The following is a 19595-nucleotide window of genomic DNA, read 5'->3' as shown; positions in this document are numbered from 1 at the left end:
CCAATTTGTGTTGTGAAGAGAAACCTAGCTACTTTTTCTAAACTGGCAGGAAATACATAGGGCGTCTGCTCTTCCCGTGCCTACCCTCTAGTCTGCAAGAGGTGGCACAGCTGTCGGTTCTGCCACTGAAGTACCTGACTGCAGTCCGAGATCCTGTCACCTCAGACTTAGCAGACAGCCAGGCTGTTGGCTCCTTCCTGTGGGGTAAGGGTTTAGACTGACACAAAAGGATCTTCTTGGGCTACTGCCCACACTAGACCTCCTATACAATGGAAATCTAGGAAACTACCTTCAAGAAAGTTCTGGGCTGTGCAAAGGCCTGTTCCATCCATGGTCTCCAATGACACAGGCCTGAAAATGATGCCCATTGGGAATAGTAGGAACAAGAGGTCCTAGGAGGAATGGTCACAGTTGGGGCTATGAGGCTGTTTCTTCATTTCAGAAGGCTGTGGTCTAGGGCTTTCTTTAAAATCCTATTGTAACACAGAGACGGCTTAACTACTAGCATGATTGTGTTTATTCTTAGAAACCCCCAGAGCTGTAGAAGCCTAAGCCAAAAGTTCTGTAGAGTACTCTGTAAACACCATACACATACTCCCCTCTGTGAGGTAAGTGCAAATACACCCCTCTCTCCCCAGGGCACTGTCACCTGCAGAATATCCAGCACTCTGAATTAAGGCAGTTTGGCTCTAGGCACCTTGGTGCCTTTATTGGTGACATTTTGACCTGGGACCTCTGGCCCCAAACAGTAGACTGTTTCTACCCTGCCTTGCTACCCCATTCCCAAAACTTCAAAGGTAATGCCTTCTACACGTAGTAACCAGCTCCGGAACATCCTCTCCAGGAACAGATGCAGGCAAATACATCAGTGTTGATTTATGGTAACTACCAGCTGGAGGTCCATCTTAGGGCCCTGCTGCCTTCACCACAGCTGTTGCCAAATGCTCAGCTACCCTCTCCTAACCAATTCCCCCACAGAAATGTGGCCCCCCCTGGGCTTCCACAGCACTTTCTGGCCCCCACTGGGTTTCCTGCCACCACCAGTTTCTTTACACTGCCCTACATCGGGGCCTCTCTTCATGTGTCTCTGCAGAAACCAGAAAGGCCTGAATAGTCTTTGGTGGATGGGCAAAGGGTTCAGGATGAGGATGTTCTCACATCTTCAAATGCCTGTGGGCATTTGCACAAAGCTCTCAGAATGTGAGGCACCTGTGTGACATCGCCCTGTCCCGTTTGGGAGCATCTGTGTCCCCTATCCTCCAGACCCTAACTCGAGGTGCCTCTGGCATCTGTCCCATCTCCCTCCTGCTGTGATGCTACTAGATTACACCTAACAAATAAGGGCCTTCTCAGCCGTCCAATCACCTCATGTGGTAGAGCAAGAGTCCATGTCATTCCTCCTACCTCTAGAGGCCACAAGACATCAAATGAAGTAACAGACCAGGTACTTTCCCACGTGGGCCCACACCCCAATCCTGACCATCATGTCCCTTGGGCTGGGAACTGTGTCCACTCTCGTTCAATCCTCACCCGGGCTCTAGGTGAGGCCAAAAAAAAGAAAAAGCATTGAAAACTAAATTCTAGAGAGGACTGGGATGGCAAGAGATGATGAGATGCAGGAGATACTGGGGGCAGGGGGCCAGCGTGTTCACTGGGGAGATTAGGCCTGTCCCAGCTGTGTTACTCTGAGGGTTGTGTGGCACCAGAGGTTTACCGTGAAGCCCAATCCTCTGTATCTGCCGTGAGGCCCATGCTGGATGAAGGGAAACCCTCTGCAATGGCATATTATCTCCTCAGGCAGGCTCTCGGAAGCTGCCATGGGTCCCTCCTCTCCATCCTGTGAGCCTCTGACTACATCACAGCCCACACAACTGTACGACTATACTACTCACCCATCGCTATTCTCAAGTTTAAAAAGCTCAATAGGAAGGCACCTGACTGCTCCCTGCAGCTCCCTCTGCTGGTAACCCAAACCTGCAGGCTTCTGGGGCAAGCTCCAGGCCCTTCACCTGACCTTTACACTCAAAAAAGTGTATTGAACTAGCTAACAACAAGGCAAAGAATGGCCACCAAGGAAAGACAAATAAATAAATATGTACATAATGGAGCAATTTTTCTCTAACTAGGGTGGGCTGACCACAGTCACTAAACCTACCCAGACAGTTTGAGCCAGTTGGAGATGCTCTGGATCCAGGAATTCTGAAAGTCTTGATCCTGCTGTGCCATCAAGCAACCTGCTGTACTCCCTGCCATAGCCAAACAGGCACAAGGGAAGAGAGCCAAAGGGCCCTGCTTTATGCTTTCTTGAGTGTCAAGCACGTAACCCATCATGGAGCCAGGAAGAGGAGAGCATATGCAATTTCTTAAACTGGTCCCATATAGTTATTCTTTTTCAGACTCCCAAACTGAAAGCCATAAAGTGCTATTTTCTGCTTCCATACACCATCCAGCATAGGCTGGGCACAAAAGCTTTCTCCCTCCAAAGAGCATGACAAATACCTGTCAAGATGTTTGCAATTTTTCCTTAACCAGCTTTTGTCACTGACCACAAGAACCAGAATTCATCTGTTCCTGCCCTTATAAAGGTGGTTTCTCCAAACTCTGCTCCAATAGCAGAGGAAAACTGCAGAATTCCACCTATCACCCTATGGCCCAGATGGGGGCCTCTGGCCTGAGAAGCACCAGGTAAGGGGTAACTATAGGTCATTGACCTTCCCAGAGGGTCAGTGCCTCCAGTGATTCTGAGGCTGACAGCAGTCCCCACTGCACTCTGTGACCTAAGAAGGGCCAAAAGGGCTCTGCAGGCATGGTGAGCAGGGCCCATCTTGGGGGCTTATGTCTATTGGAGGGTACAGGAGGAAGAGTCCCCAAGACAGCACCAGCAGCAGGAACATGTTGAAGAGGCCATAGGCTTGGGAGGGATGAGATCCAAGTCCTCATCATCTGGAATCTCATCCAGGTGATACCCATCCTGGAGCAGCTGCCGGCTCACTTCCTGGTTCACCTGCTAAGAGCAGGAGAGGAGAAAACTTTAAGCCAGGCAGTAAAGCAAAAATAACTGCTGCCCAAAGGCAGACCTACATTTCCTTACCAGAACTTCCTGTTCATGTTCCACCCTTACTTAGGCCAACTCCACACATCACTGGACTATGTGAGGAAGTGCTACCTTTTTCTACCCGTGCCTCACCCAGCAGTGAGGGGCCCCAAGTGCCCTGAGCCAATACTGTACAGGCTGCAATGTCAATAACCCCCAGGGGAGCTGTTCCCACTAAAGAATCCCACAGCATCTGACGTAAATATCAGATTCCAGATTATGTTTGAAAGTCAATGGCCTGACCGCTCCCACTGGGAACCGAGACTGGTCCTTGGGAAGGCTGAAGAATATGGGACAATGATACCAGAACAATGGGGTAGAATAGAACATGAGTTACGTTGAAACGAAGTGGGGAGCAGCTTTGTCTGCACTGCTGGTTAGACATGTTAGCCTTCCATGCTAGCAGAGCTCCTTCCCTGCAAAGCAGAACCTGTCAGCCTAGCTTTACCAGTTCTGCTGAGCAGAAGGAACAGGAGGCTGGGAATGGCATAGAACTTTCCCTGGGTCTTGGCTAATTTTTCTCTTCTTAGGTTTAACAATGTTAGGCACCCAGGTAGTCAAGGATAAAAATTACAGACTGCCTCTATTCTCTTTGGCAGAAACTCAGGGAGTGGCCAAGGGTTTCCAGGAGAACAAGGGAAAAATACCAGTGGCATATAGTCATGTCTCCAGCACTTCACCTCTAAGGCAGAAAGCTGCACATGCCAAAACAGACACAGTCCTTGTGTGTCTGGGGCTGTCACTCTGGAAACATGTCCAAAAGGCCAGCCCAGTAGTATCTTAGTCTGAGTTCCCATAGATGGAACAACTGAAGTTGTTTGGCCTGGAAGAAAGTAACCTTGGTGGAGGATGGCCAAGGGAGGGACAGGAATGCTGATCTCAGATAAAAGGCAATCAAAGGAAGGGAAACCAGAATTACTGGGTGACACTGGAAGGCAGGCCTAGGACCACTGAGTCCAGCGTGCAGGAGACATTTCAAGTCAATAATATTGCCTTATCTAAGAGCTACCTGAAAAAGGAACGTGTGTGTATGTGTCTGTTTTAGAGGAAGGGCAGGCGGGAAAGCTTCCTGGAGATAGTGAGTACCCAGGCACAAGCAAGCAGAGGCTGGCGAACACTTAGGCAGGGTTTGACAAGAGGATTCTTTTTCTCTTTCTCTCTTTTTTTATTCTCCCCTACCTCCCAAAAGGATTTTTCTAAGTGGTGACCAGCACTAGAAGATTTGTGAGGTCCTTTTCAGCCCTATGGTCTCCTGAATTTTCAACAGCCCTCCTCAGACACCTATACCTCTGCTGAGGGACTAAGACAGAGTAGAAGATTGGAGAACAGACCGTAAGTCTGGCACAGTGCCGTGCATACAGCAGGCACAAGACAAGCATTTGGCAGTGGTGGTGACGCTGCCTGCAGCCTGGCCCCGTGCAGAAAGGCGCTCTGGACTTGCCTCTGCAGAGGAATACCCGGAGGAGTATCTGGATTCCAGCTCCCCATCACTAGAAGAGGAAAACAGTCAGTTCAGGGGGATGCCTGTGGAGAGCATGCAAGGGGGTCTGGAGGACTTGTAAAACGAAGACCACACATCAGAGAACTGAAACCCAGAATCTGTCATGAGTACCAGTGGCTCTTTCCATGGGCTCAAGCAGGGACGGGGTCACTGTCACTAACACTGAAGACATAACAGGGGAGGATGATTCCCCCACACAAGGTTGGTACTCCAAATCCAAGAACAGCATGATCGCCTGAGTGCTCTAACCAAACTACCCTGGGAAGGGACAATGCTCTGAAGACAGCCCTGGAACATGCATGAAGGTTCTTGGAAGAGATCTGCTGTTTTACCCATATCACTCCCCCAAGGGATAGTTCCAAAGACAGCACTCACCTGTCAGAGTCGAGGGACACCAGGTTTTCATCTGGACTCTGACTAAGGGCAGTGTAGCCCTTGTTAAACTTCACTGACCTGAGGGGAGATGGGGAAGAGACCAGGCATAGATGAAGCACCAACATTTCCCAGGGAAAGTCAAGAGTCTTTGCCCTTATGGAAAAAAGAACTGGCTGCAGTACGGTCTTGCCTTCTACCTGGTCACACAGCCACCACTGCCTGCTACAGCTCCTCAGAATATGCAGTTCCCCACACCACTCCCCCTACTGCTCCTGAGGAAAACCACAGCTACTCTTTCCAGAACTGGTAAAGCTCCCCCTCCTCACCAACCAACTGCAAGTCCTTGGGCAAATCTCTCTTCCCCTCTCTTGAGTTTTAGCTCTTAACTGTAAGATGCACTGGATAAGGTCCCATCCAGCCCTCAGAGTTTACCGTTCTGTTCAAAAGAAATACAGGACTGACTGTTCCCACACTGCTATCCTCACTCCTGGAGACCCCAGCCACTGTGTTCCTGCCTAGCTTGACACTCACAGTGAACAAGCCTAAGCACGGACAAAACTGTTATTCCAAAGCCATTTCCCTGACATCATCACTTCCTTAAAGGAAAAGAAAAGGTCATTCCTCTTCCCATTTTAAAATACTAAACTAAATGGGTTGGCGCCAGGTGAATCACTAGCTCGGTCTTAAAGCGTGAGAACTGTCTCCCAGCGTGAGGAGTAAGGCCTTCTCTGGAAACTGCTGGCACAGAGGAGATGGCGCCTGCTGAGACCTTTTCCCTGAAGAATCGGGGCGGTTCGGCGAGGCCCCCAGCATGCCTTTTCTCCGCAGAACGGCCTTGGCCAGGTCCCGGTGCTTCTCTGGAAGTCAAAGGGCCCGGGTCAGCGGGGTTTTCCCCACTCCGCCGTGTCTCCCAAACGCCAGGAGCCCGCTCTCTCCGAACACATTCTCGAGACGGGAGCTGGCTGCAGCTGCCCCTCCAGGGTATCCCCAGCAGGGCTCCGGAGCCCGCCCAGGGGACCAGGTAGCCCGCCCAGGCAGAACGCCCCCGCCCCAATCGGGCCGCACTCACGCAGCTTGGCCTGAATGGAAGGCGCGCGCGTCACCATGTACGGTCCCCTCTTCTCCACAACCGCCCGGGGCCGCTCCCCGAGTCGGGGGACTCCGCTGCCGCTTCGCCCAAAGGGCAGCCTCGTGGCGCCCGGTGCGCAGTCCGGGGTCCCGCCGGGCCGGGGTCCCGGGGTAGAAGCCCGCATCCCGGGCGTGCTGGGTTCCGCGCTCGCCATGGCCCGGCCACGGCCCGCCGCGACGCACAGCCCCGCCTCCTGGCTTTCGAGTCCTGGGCGGGCAGGGAGGCGGTCTCTTCCGAACAAGATGGCGGCGCGCAGGCGCAGGCCGCAGCCGCCCGAGACTTCCGGCCCCGCCTGCTGTGGGCTGGCACAATTGCACAGTACCCTGGGGAACTGGTTAGGGTCAGTTCCGGGTTTTGGGACACCTTGCGGTACTTGTCGGCCACCTGAACCTGGGCATGTCGAGGCCAATTCTGTCTTCAGTGGAAGCAAAGTATTACATTTATGGAAAGCCCCGGCTGTGCGCTCGCTGGGCGGGGCTCTTCACTCCCTAGCGTACCAGCACTTACCGCAGTGCCTCCTCGTGGGGTTCTCTCTGCGTCTCACCCGGTCATGGAGAGTCTGGGTTGAACTGAAAAGAGCTGTATGAGAAAGGGAGATATTAACGCCCTTCTCCAGAAGGTCGAGAGAGAGGTTCAAGGACCTTGAGGAGGTCACACACTAAGGGCAGTGCCTGGACTGATCCATCTAACTTCAAACTCATGTTATTTCTAATACTATTTGGTACTAAACCCTCTCTAGACATCGCTTTCTGATGCGGTTTTGGAGTGGGGCGGGGAGGGAGGGGAGTGCGGAGCTGAAGGCCAAAAAAGAATTCTTGAGACCGCTTTGGAGCAAAAAGGTGACTTTATTAAAGCACGAGGACAGGACTCGTGGGCAGAAAGAGCTGCACTGCAGTTCTGAGGAGTGACTGATGTTATACTATGGAGTTGGGGGAGATAAAGGCAAAGGGAAGGTTTCCAGGGGCGCCTGGGTGACTTAGTTGGTTGAGCCTCCAACTCTTAATCTTGGCTCAGGTCATGATCTCACTTTGTGAGTGCAAGGCTGTTTCTGAGTTCAAGCCCCATGTGGAACTCTGAGCTGACAGCACAGAGCCTCAAAAAACAAATAGATAGGGGCGCCTGGGTGGCGCAGTCGGTTGAGCGTCCGACTTCGGCCAGGTCACAATCTCGCGGTCCGGGAGTTCGAGCCCCACATCGGGCCCTGGGCTGATGTCTCAGAGCCTGGAGCCTGTTTCCGATTCTGTGTCTCCCTCTCTCTCTGCCCCTCCCCCGTTCATGCTCTGTCTCTCTCTGTCTCAAAAATAAATAAACATTAAAAAAAAAAATTAAAAAAAAAACAAAAAAAAATAGATAGACTGAAAAAAAAATTTTTTTTTTTTTTTTCAAAAAAAGGGAGGTTTTCAAAAGGATTTTCGTATGCTAAAGAGAACTCAGATACTGGAGGCCTGGCTGTCTTCAAGCTAACGTTGTTTTTCCCACTAGCAAAGCGTTAATATTAAGGCAGTAGGGAGTTCATGGAGAAATGTTACCCTGCCTGCCTCAAGTATTTGCCAATGGGCTACCAGTTAACCATTTCCTTCTTGCCTTTGTTCCCCACATCACTGTGGAGGAAAGGGTGATGTTAGGGCTCCAGGAAACTGAGACTATGGGTTTCTGGAGGTTTGGCTATTGATGATTGTGTTTTTCTTGTAGTTTACTAAGACATTTGTAAACAGATGGAGACTTGTGTCCTGGCTGTGATCTCTATCAGTTAACCTTTTGTTTTCCCCCTTCCTTAGTTCTTGGGCAGCCAGGAGTGCCTGAGGAATATCACTCATATCTCACCTGCGGGGAGAGGAGGTTGTTAACTTGTGCTTTGCCCTCAGCTTGCCTGTGGCTCCCTTGTCAGTTTCCACATTTTACTTTATCATTTAAAACAATTTTTTAATGTTTTTATTTTGAGAGAGAGAGCGAGAAAGCAGGGGAGGGGCAGAGAGAGAGGGAGACAGAATCCCAAGCAGGCTCCTCCCCCATCAATGCAGAGTCCAATGTGGGGCTTGAACCCATGAACTGTGAGATCATGACCTGAGCCAAAATCAAGAGTCAGACACTTAACTAACTGAGCCGCCCAGGCTCCCCAGTTTCCACATTTTAAAATGGAACCAAACGTCACTACCCGTCATACAGCAACAAATAATGCAAAATAGGCTGTGGAAAGAAGGGTGAAAGTGCACTGACTCTCTGTGTAGCAGGGCACGGAGCTGTCATGGCTCTTGGCTTCTCTGGCCCCCAAGGGATGTGCTTATGCCTTGCTGGAAAGAAGCTCCAGATCCATGTAGGAATTGCCAGATCTCATGAGACTGCCATGAGGCTAATTGATTGGCCTCCACAGGGTAGATCAACAATACGCAATTTTGAATCCCCAGGGCCACCCTAACAGTTGAGAGTAACTGTGTTTTAGGACAGGAATAAAGGAATTTAGGACTGGAGTTTTTGAAAAATCTGAAGCACGGAGGAATGTTAACTATTTTGGTAGGTTCCACCCGTTTTTGATGTCTAGAAACAACTTTGTATGGCTCAACTTTGTATTTAATTCTCATGATGATGAAATTATGAAATTGGGTTCATGAGCAAATGACTAAGAAAGAATCCTTGAGATGTTTTCAGTGCAAAAACGTGATTTTATTATAGCATGGGGACAGGACCCATGGGCAGCAAGAGCTGCACTGGGATTATGAGGAGCAATTGATTATATACTTCCAAGTTGGAAAGGGGTTAGGAATAGCATAAGTCTCTAAGGAATTTGGAGGCAAGGTTTCCAGGACCTTGAGGGGACTAGCTTTGTTAGGAAAAGTTCATTTATTACTATCTAATAAAACCTTAGGAGACCCTTCAGATGTATGTCAGAGGGCCATATGCTTGGAGGATGATTGCTAACATGTATCTTGGGATATAAAGTAAGTTTCCAAAGAAATTTTTATATGTTAAAGGAGACTTACAGGATCCTGGAGGTCGGATAATGTTAAGCTAAGATTGCCTTTTGCCCTTAGCAAAGTATTATTGATGGGTTTTTGGAGTGGTGGTGGGGGTTCAGAGGCAATGGCCAAGAAAGAATTCTCAAAGACATCTTTGATGCAAAAAGGCGATTTTATTAGAGCACAGGGTAGGCAGAAAGAGCTGCACTTGGGTTGTTCAGAGTGACTGTAGAGTTGGGGAGGTAAAGTCAAGAGGAAGTTTCTATTTTTAAAAAAAAAATTTTTAACGTTTATTTATTTTTGAGAAAGAGAGAGAGACAGTGCAAGTGGGGGAGGTGCAGACACAGAATCAGAAGTAGGATCCAGGCTCTGAGTTTTTGGCACAGAGCCTAACATGGGGCTTGAACTCACAAACTGTGAGATCATGATCTGAGCTGAAGTCAGATGCTTAACCGACTGATCCATGCAGGCACCCCAAGAGGAAGTTTCTTAAAAGGATTTCCATATGCCAAAGAAGAAACAGATTACTGGAGGCCTAGCTATTGTCAAAATTGTTTTGCCCTCTAGCAAAGCATTATCATTAAGACAGTAGGGAGTTCCTAGAGATTAGGCTATTGATAAGATTGTCCTTTTCTTGTAATATTACTGAGATATTGGTAAACAGATGGAGACTGTATCAGTTTAACCATTTGTTTCCTGTTCTTTCTCTTGTTCTTGGGCAGCCAGGAGTGCCTGAGGAATATCACACATATCCCACCTGGGTGGTGGGGGGTTGTGCTAGCTTGTGCTTGGCCCTCAGCTTGCCTTATGGTCCCTCATCATTAACATTGAGGCAGCTGAGTTCCTAGAGGAAGGTCACTCTGCCTGTCTCAAGGGCTGTAAATTGTAAGAAAATTTAAATTTTCTTTTGCCTTTGTTTCCCACATCAGCTGTGCTGCCTGTTAAACTGATGGGGACTTCACTAAGGGCCAAAGAAAATGTCAGAACCCACATGACATCACAAAATCTCCAGGGACTTGTAGCAAGAGTGGGAGTGCCCTCCTCCATACCCCTCCTGGATCTTCCATCATTAGTGCTCAGTTAACTGCTAAGTGATTGAACATGGACCTTGAATCTTGATGATGTGTTCTACCACTTACTGGCAGGGTATTTAACTTCTTTACGTCTCAGTTTCTTTAGCAGAGAAATGGGGATAATACGAGTACGTATCTAAAAGAATTGTGAGGTTAAAGTGTAAAGTGCTTGGAATGGCACCTCATAAGACTCAAGAAATGTAACCTTATGGGGGCACCTGGCTGGCTCAGAGAATGGAGCATACGACTCTTGATCTCGGGGATGTAACTTTGAGCCCCACATTGGGTACAGAAATTACTTAAAAATAAAATCTTTGGGGCGCCTGGGTGGCGCAGTCGATTGAGCCTCCGACTTCAGCCAGGTCACGATCTCGCGGTCCGGGAGTTCGAGCCCCACATCGGGCTCTGGGCTGATGGCTCAGAGCCTAGAGCCTGTTTCCGATTCTGTGTCTCCCTCTCTCTCTGCCCCTCCCCCGTTCATGCTCTGTCTCTCTCTGTCCCAAAAAAATAAATAAAAACGTTGGAAAAAAAATTAAAAAATAAAATAAAATCTCTTTTAAAAAATGTAACCTTTAAAGAGTTTAGTGTTCTAGAAATTTAGTGTTCATTCTCTCACTTGGCTTTACACTCCCAAAGGGCAGACTACCTTGTTTCTTTTGTAACTCTTGTCTTTAGCACAAAGTCCTAGTAATTCATATTTGTTGAATATCATATCTTTCTCTTAAATTTTAGTTAGTTTAGAATCATAGAACTTTGGGGCTGGGAGGGATGTTAGAAATTATACAGCCCAAACTCATTTTATTAATGAAGAAGCTGTGATTGCCCAACTGTCCTTGCCTGGGTGTGAGCAATTCTCCTTTCCGCTTAATATATCATGTTCACTAGGAACCTAAGAAAAAAATAAATGACTCCCTATTCCCCAAAAGAAACAACAAAGAATAAAGCCTAGGTTGTCAGAGGATGAGTCCTCAGGGCGAGAACTTCCACAGTGCACAGGACACAAAGCCCCAGAGTGACTGTGCTGGCTCCCCTGCTGGGCCTGGGGATCCTTAGCTCTTGCAATCAGCAAAGCTTTATTCATCTAATGTGGGGCAGTGCTATCCCAGGCCTTGCAGATCTAATGATGAACAGGACAGATAAGTACCTTTTTAATGTTTATTTTTGAGAGAGAAAGAGAAACAGAGAGAGAGAGAGAGAGAGAGAGAGAGAGAGAGAGAGCATGAGAGGTGGAAGGGCAGAGAGAGAAGGAGACACAGAATCCGAAGCAGGCTCCAGGCTCTGAGCTGTCAGCACGGAGCTTGATGTGGGGCTTAAACTCACAGAGTGCAAGATCATGATCTGAGCCGAAGTCAGAGGCCCAACAGACTGACCCACCCAGGTGCCCCCAAAATTTCTTTTCTTGTGATGAGGACTTTAAAGGTCTATTCTCTTAGTAACTTCCAAATATGCAATACAGTATAAACTACAGTCACCATGTAGTACATTACATCCCATGACTTATTTTGTTTTCTTTTTTTAAAAATTAATTAATTAACCTTTAACTTACATCCAAGTTAGTTAGCATACAGTGCAATAATGATTTCAGGAGTAGACTCCTTAATGCCACTTTATCCCATCCCCCCTCCCACAACCCCTCTAGCAACCCTCTGTTTTCTATATTTAAGAATCTCTTATGTTTTATCCCTCTCTCCCTGTTTTTATATTATTTTTGCTTCCCTTTCCTTATGTTCATCTGTTTTGTATCTTAAATTTCTCATTTGAGTGTGCCCATGACTTACTTTATAGCTGAAAGTTTGTACCTTTTGATCCCTTTCACTCATTTGCCACCATCAACCACCTACCACCAGCAACCACCAATCTGTTGTCTCTATCTACAAGCTTGGAGCTCGGTGTTTTGTTTTTTATTTTTGTTTAATTTTAAAAATTTATTTGAGAGAGAGAGAGAGCACACGCACACAAGTGGAGGAGGGGCAGAGAGATTCCCAAGCAGGTTCTGTGCTGGGTTGGATCCCATGAACAGTGAGATCATGACCTGAGCTGAAATCAAGAACTGGATGCTTAATGAACTGAGCCACCCAGGCGTCCCATTTTTTGTTTTTATTTTTTAAGATTTTTTTTTTAATATAATCTCTATATGCAATGTGGAGCTCAAACTTAGAACCCTGAGATCAAGAGTTGCATGCTCTACTGACTGAGCCAGACAGGTGCCCCTGTTTTGTTTTGTTTTTTAATTTTTTTAATGTTTTATTTATTTATTTATTTATTTATTTAATTTTTTAAAAATGTTTATTTATTTTTGAGAGAGAGACAGAATGTGAGTGGGTTAGGGGCAGAGAGAGAGGGAGACACAGAAGCAGAAGCAGGCTTCAGGCTCTGAGCTGTCAGCACAGAGCCCCACGCGGGGCTTGAACTCACGAGCTGTGAGATCATGACCTGAGCCAAAGTCGGACGCTCAACCAACTGAGCCACCCAGGCACCCCATGTTTTATTTATTTTTGAGACAGAGAGAGACAGAGCATGAGCAGGGGAGGGGCAGAGAGAGAAGGAGACACAGAATCCAAAGCAGACTCCCGGCTCCGAGCTGTCGCACAGAGCCCGACGCAGGGCTCGAACTCACGGACTGTGAGATCATGACCTGAGCTGAAGTCGGATGCTTAACCGACTGAGCCACCCAGGCGCCCCTGCCCCTGTTTGTTTTTTATAGATTCCACATATATGTGAGCTCATATGGCATTTGTCTTTCTCTGTCTGACTTATTTCACTTAGCATAATGCCTTCAGGGTCTATCCCTGTTGTTGCATATGGCAAAATTTTGTTCTTTTTCTGGCTAATAGTATTCCATTGTATATGTATTCCATATTTTATTTATCCATCCATCGATGGACATTCAGGTTGTTTACATATCTTGGCTGTTGTAAATAACGCTGCAGTGAACATGGGAGGTGCACGTATCTTTTCAGATTAGTGTTTCCATTGTCTTTGGATAAATACCCAAAAGTGGAATTCCTGGATCATAAAGTAATTCTATTTTTAATTTTTTGAGGAAAACTCCATACTGTTTTTTCATAGTGGCTGCACCAGTTTGTATTCCCATCAATAGTACCTGAGGGTTCCCTTTTCTCCACATCCTTGCCAACACTTGTTGTTTCTTGTCTCTTTGATAATAATCATTCTAACAGGTATGAGGTGGTATCTCATTATGGTTTTGATTTTCATTTACCTTATGAGTGACTTTGAGCACTTTTTCATATGCCTATTGGCCATCTGTGTGTCTTCTTTGGAAAAATGTATATTCGGGTCCTCTGCCCATTAAAAAAATATTTTTTAATGTTTTTATTTTATTTTATTTTATTTTTTGAGAGAGAGGCCACGGAAGGGGCAGGGAGAGAGGGAGACAGATTTGGAAGCAGGCTCCGGGCTCTGAGCTGTCAGCAAACACCCCGATATGGGGCTTGAACTCATGAACCATGAGACCATGACTTGAGCCGAAGTTAAGAATCGGACACTTAACCAACTAAGTGACTGAGGCTCCTTTTTTTCCCCCCTTCTTTTTTTGCTATTAAATTGTAGGAGTTCTTTATATATTTTGGATATTCACCCCTTGTCAGATAAATGATTTGCAAAGGTTTTTTCCCATTCCATAGGTTGCCTTCCATTTTGTTTTCTCAACACCATTTATTGAAGAGACTGTCCTTTCCCCACTGTATATTCTTGCCTCCTTTGTTGTACATTCATTGACCATATATGTGTGGGTTTATTTCTGGACTCTCTGTTTTGTCCTATTGATCTGTATGTTTTTATGCCAATACCATAATGTTTTGATTCTACAGCACTGAAATATAGTTTAAAATCAGGAAGCATGATGCCTCCAACTTTGTTCTTTCTTAAAGATTGCTTTACCTATTCAGGGTCTTTTGTGGTTTCATACACATTTTTGGATTCTTGTTTCTATTTCTGTGAAAAATGCCACTGGGATTTTGGTAGGGATTGCATTGAATCTATAGATTGCTTTGGGTAGTATGGACATTTTAACAATATTAATTTTCCAATCCATGAGCATGGTATATCTTCCCCTTCCTATCTTATTCAATTTCTTTAATCAATGTCTTAGAGTTTTCAGAGGGCTTTCACCTCCTTGGTTAAATTTATTCCCAGGTATTTTGTTTTTGAAGTAATAGTAAATGGGATTGTTTTCTTAATTTCTTTCTGATAGTTCATTGTTAGTATATAGAAGCAACAGATTTTTATATATTGACTTTGTATCCTGCAACTTTACCAAATTTATTAGTTCTAACCGTTTTTTGTTGGAGTTTTTAGGGTTTTCTTTATATAACATGTCATCTGCAAATAGTTTTACTTGTTCCTTTTCTTTTTTTTAATTTTTTTTCAACATTTTTTATTTATTTTTGGGACAGAGAGAGGCAGAGCATGAACAGGGGAGGGGCAGAGAGAGAGGGAGACACAGAATCGGAAACAGGCTCCAGGCTCCGAGCCATCAGCCCAGAGCCTGACACGGGGCTTGAACTCATGGACCGCGAGATTGTGACCTGGCTGAAGTCGGACGCTTAACCGACTGCGCCACCCAGGCGCCCCACTTGTTCGTTTTCAATATGGATGCCTTTTATTGTTACTCTAAGACTTCCAATACTATGTTAAATAAAAGTGGTGAGAGTGGGCATGCTTGTCTTGCTCCTAATCTTACTTTCAGCTTTTCACTTTTGAGTATGATGTTAGCTGTGGGCTTGTCATTCATGGCCTCTATTATGTTGAGGTATGTTCACTCTATATTCCCTTTGTTGAGGTTTTATCATAAATGGATCTTAAATTTTGTCAGATGCTTTTACTGCATCTAGTGAGATGATCACATAGTTTTTATCCTTAATTTTGTTAATGTTGTGTACAACACATTGATTTGCAGACATTGAACCTCTTTGCATCCCTAGAATAAATCTCACTTGATTATGGAGTATGATCCTTTTAATGTATTGTTGAATTCAGTTTGCTAATATTTTGTTGAGTATTTTTGCATCATGTTCATCAAGAGTGAATTTGTTATTCTATTTCCCTCTGAAATTCTTTTCCCATCTCACAGGTTTCAGACTCTAGCCTTTGACTTTTCCCATTATTGGTAGAGCAGATAATTGACAGATGGATACCATGAATCTACAGGTCTTTTTGGGGTCCCAGGTCACCAGCTCTACTTTCATCCCCACATTAACTCATTGGGAAGATATATTTCCCAATCCTCACATCCTTATGTGTCACTGTCATACCCACTTCACATATGTATAAGGAAAGCGAAGTGATGGTCACAGGGATTAACTGATCTGCGAAAGACCACGGAGTTGTAGAGGTGAGGATTGAATCCTTACCTGCTTCAAAAGCCTCTCCTCTTTTTGTACCAGTCAGGTAGAACTAGGCTCCTTTTTTTTTTTTTTTTTTTTTTTTAAGATTTTATTTTAGGGGCACCTGGGTGGCTCAGTTGATTGAGCGTCTGACTTCAGCTCAGGTCATGATCTCACAGCTCGTGAGTTCAAGCCCTGCGTCAGGCTCTGCGCTGACAGCTCGGAGCCTGGAGCCTGCTTCCAATTCTGTATCCCTCTCTCTCTGCCCCTAACCCACTTGCATTCTGTCTCTGTCTCTCTCAAAAAAAAAAAGTTAAAAAAAATATTAAAAAAAGATTTTATTTTTTACATGTTTATTTTTGAGAGCGCGAGACAGAAACAGAGAGAAAGCAAGAGCATGCATGCAGATGTACCTATATTCTCAAGCACAGCAAAAGAGTCAAATTTGACTTATAGACAATGTGGGGATTGACATGACAAAACAGGCATTTGGTGGGAATAAGAAATTTATCAGTAAATTTATCTAGTCACTTTTGCCTCTTAGTAATAGGCCTATGACTTAAAAGCTTGCTTGCTTTGAAAATAATATCTATTATTTTAGACTAGGGGTTGGCAAATTTTTCCTATAAATGGTCAGAAAGAAAATATTTTTTTTATTTTTTATTTATTTATTTAAATTTTTTTTCAATGTTTATTTATTTTTTGGGGGACAGAGAGAGACAGAGCATGAACGGGGGAGGGGCAGAGAGAGAGGGAGACACAGAATCGGAAACAGGCTCCAGGCTCCGAGCCATCAGCCCAGAGCCTGACACGGGGCTCGAACTCCCGGACCACAAGATCGTGACCTGGCTGAAGTCGGACGCTCACTCGACTGCGCCACCCAGGCGCCCCAGAAAGAAAATATTTTTGACTTTGGAGACCATGTAATATCCATCCCAACTACTCAGCTCTGCCACAGTATTGCAAAAGCAGCCATAGATGCTTCACAACAATGTCAATGTACTTAATGCCTCAGAACTGTACATTCCGTGGGGCACCTCGGTGGCTCAGTCGATTAAGCATCTGACTCTTGATTTCGGCTCAGGTCACGATCTCAGGATTCGTGAGATGGAGCCCTGCATTGGGCTCTACATGGATAGCGCAGAGCCTGCTTGGGATTCTCTCTCTGCCCCTTTTGCACGGGCTCTTTCTCTCTCTCTCAGAATAAATAAAATGTGTGGCATAAAATCTTGTTTATGGACAATGGATTTTGAATTTCATATACTTTTCTCATATCACAAAATCTTATTTTTATTGATTTTCAACCATTTAAGAGTGTAAAAAACAATTCTTATTTATGGGCAGTAGAAAGACAGTTGATGGCCTGGTTTGGTCCAGGGCCACAGTTTGCCACCCTCATCTTGGAGATAAAGGTGATACAAAATGAGAGCGATTTAAAAGGCAGTGCTTATTTCTGCAAAGGTACTATTGTAGCAAACTTCAAAGGCCTTAAAAGTTAGCATTTACAATAAAGTTATCAGAATACCCATCTGTTTCTAATAGCACAAATGACTTACTTAGGCAAAAACTAAATTTTGAAATATCAACAGAACTTAAGATGCAAAGGAAACAGTAACTTCTAGTCAATTCTTTCCAGCTCCATACGAAATCTCTAGAATGTCAGAGAAGTCCTAACACTTTAACTATCACCATCTTTCCAATCACCTTCTTGGGACTTAATCATTCTTCAGGACTCCTCCCTACTACCTCATTGCCTAGAATCACTTCTTCACCTATAATTCAGCCTGAAGGTCATTAGAAAAGCCATCACTCAAGGTGAAACACCTAAACCATGGAATATTAGGTCCCACTAAAAAGCAGAAGACAGAGGTACATTAATCAGTATAGAAAATGGTCTACAATAGTCTTGACCTAGCAAGGAGGAGATAAACAGGTTTGTATTACAACATGCAAAAGCATATACACATGCACATCTGGAAAGATGGTCACCAAAATACTAGTCATGGTTGTAACTGGATAGGGGAATTTCAGGTGTTTTATTCTTGTACTTTTCTGTATTGTTTCATGAACATGTATCATGCTTAAAATGAGAAAATCCAGTAAAGATCTATTTTTTTCTTAATGTTCATTTATTTGAGAGAGAGTGCATGTGTTCTCAAGGGAGGAGCAGAGAGAGAGGGAGAGAGAGAATCCCAAGCAGGCTCTGTGCACACAGCCCAATGAGGCAGGGCTCAAACCCATGAACCATGGGATCATGACCCGAGCTGTAATCTAGAGTTGGATGCTCAACTGACTAAGCCACTCAGGTGCCCCCAGTAACAGATATTTTTATTTGAAATAAAAAAGATCACCAAAGATTTCTTTTCATAAAGGGGGGCTGGCACCTGGTGGCTCAGTCAGTTGAGCATTTGACTTGGGCTCAGGTCATCTCACGGTTCGGGAGTTCAAGCCCTACATACTGCTGTCAGCAAAGAGCCTGCTTCAGATCTGTCTACTGCTCTCTCCCCCTCCCCCACTTGCAGTCTCTCAAAAATAAACATTAAAAAAAAGTTTAAGTCTTTATTGTAGTTGTGGTTAAATACACACACACACACACACACACACAATGGAGATATTCCAAAATACTTATTTACAGATGAAATGATAGGATATTTGAGATTTGACTGAAAATATGTGGAGTGGGGGTAAATGAGAGGATATAAAGTGTGGCCATAAATTATTAATTGCTAAAGTAGAGTGATGAGTACATGGAAACTTAAGAAATAATAGTCTATCTTTGTAATGTTTGAAATTTTTGAAAAAATTCCTTTCCCTCTAAATGGACCTGCTCCTGCAATTTCAGCCATTAGCCTACATTACATCTGTCTCCAAATGGCCTTAGAAAACTCCCTTTTTGGTGTTTCAAACCTTAAATTCTTCCCTAGTCTCAAGCTCTTTTCTAAGCTCTAGGCCTAACCCTCACTGATGCCTGAAATCTGACAGGTCCAGGATCAAATGCAGTACTTACTTTTAAGATTTTAAGTAATCTTGACACCCAATGTGGGGCCTGAACTCCCAACCCTGAGGTCAAGAGTAGCATGCTCTACCAACTGAACCAGGCAGGTGCCCCAAATGCAGTACTTTCTTGACCCTGCACCAAGCTCCTGGTTTTGCTGACTCCAATTTTCCCATGAATGGTTAAGTACCATCACTCAAATCTGTAAAATGGCCCTTCTCAGAGTTCTCATTCCCCCTCACCAAATTAGTAACTACACCTAAATCACGTGACTCTCAAAATTAGTCTCTTCCAGGGGCGCCTGGGTGGCTCAGTTGGTTGAGCATCAGACTCTTGATTTCATCTTGGGTTATGATCTCCCAGATCGTGGATTCGAGCCCCATGTCAGGCTCTGTGCTGAGAGCATGCAGCATGCTTGGGATTCTCTCTGCCCCTCAGTGGCTCATGCTCATGTGCACTCGCTCTCTTTCAAAGATAAATGAATAAACTTAAAAAAAAAATATTCATCTTTTCCCATTCCTACTACTACCATCCTAATTCAAAATCCTTATTAAGTTACAACTACACTGTATAATTTCCTGTACTGGTGGACCCTAACTCCAGTTTCTCCAAACTCCAAATCTCCAATCTCCTATTCATGGCTCTATTATCAATAATCGGCACAATGCTTGGTATATGGTAGGTATTAAAATGTTTGTGGTGTGAAAACCCACATAGCACTATTTCTTATCCTTGTAAATAGTTACAAACCTATGTTCCCTACTCAGGCCCCTCCCATGACCTTAACAGAAGCCATTTCCATCATTTTGCATTCCTCCTATGTTAAGAGCCCATGATACTGAAACGGTCCTTTTTCATCTAGTTATAGTAAATCCTTTAGATCTGGGGAACTGAAAAAGCAGACTTTTGTCTGTGATTATGTATGCACATATGGGAGCTGTCAAAAAAAAAAAAAAATCCCTTCTCCCCATTCCAATGGTGCAAAGGCCAAACATGTCATACATATATTTATATATGTGATTGCTCCACCCCCTCTCCACCTCTAGGATTTGAGAGGGCAGACCTACGTTGATGGTTCATGTCATTTCTAGGGGGAAGCAACATGAAGAGAATTTGGAGGAAAAACAGA

General features: G+C 45.0%; 1 protein-coding gene across 4 annotated transcripts; it reads right to left on the bottom strand.

The window, feature by feature from the left end:
- Positions 1–499: 499 nt before the first annotated feature.
- Positions 500–6448, bottom strand: FAM219B (family with sequence similarity 219 member B). 4 transcript variants are annotated; one of them, XM_043554993.1, is made up of 5 exons: positions 6040–6448; positions 5740–5827; positions 4971–5048; positions 4426–4584; positions 500–3004 (listed from the first exon to the last, which is right to left on the bottom strand). In XM_043554993.1, the coding sequence occupies exons 1-5, from the start codon at positions 6251–6253 to the stop codon at positions 3001–3003; spliced, it is 543 nt and encodes a 180-aa protein (XP_043410928.1). In that variant the 5' UTR covers positions 6254–6448; the 3' UTR covers positions 500–3000. The 4 variants fall into 4 exon arrangements, with proteins under 4 accessions (XP_043410928.1, XP_043410927.1, XP_043410926.1 ...); XM_043554992.1 differs by having other exon boundaries at positions 500–3007; positions 6040–6447; XM_043554991.1 differs by having other exon boundaries at positions 4536–4584; positions 6040–6327.
- Between the last annotated feature and the right edge of the window lie 13147 nt (positions 6449–19595).

Source organism: Prionailurus bengalensis, chromosome B3, assembly GCF_016509475.1.
Source record: "Prionailurus bengalensis isolate Pbe53 chromosome B3, Fcat_Pben_1.1_paternal_pri, whole genome shotgun sequence".
Classification (NCBI taxonomy): Eukaryota; Metazoa; Chordata; class Mammalia; order Carnivora; family Felidae; genus Prionailurus; species Prionailurus bengalensis.
Note: the sequence above shows the minus strand (reverse complement) of the source record. Positions and strands in the feature narration are given on the sequence as shown.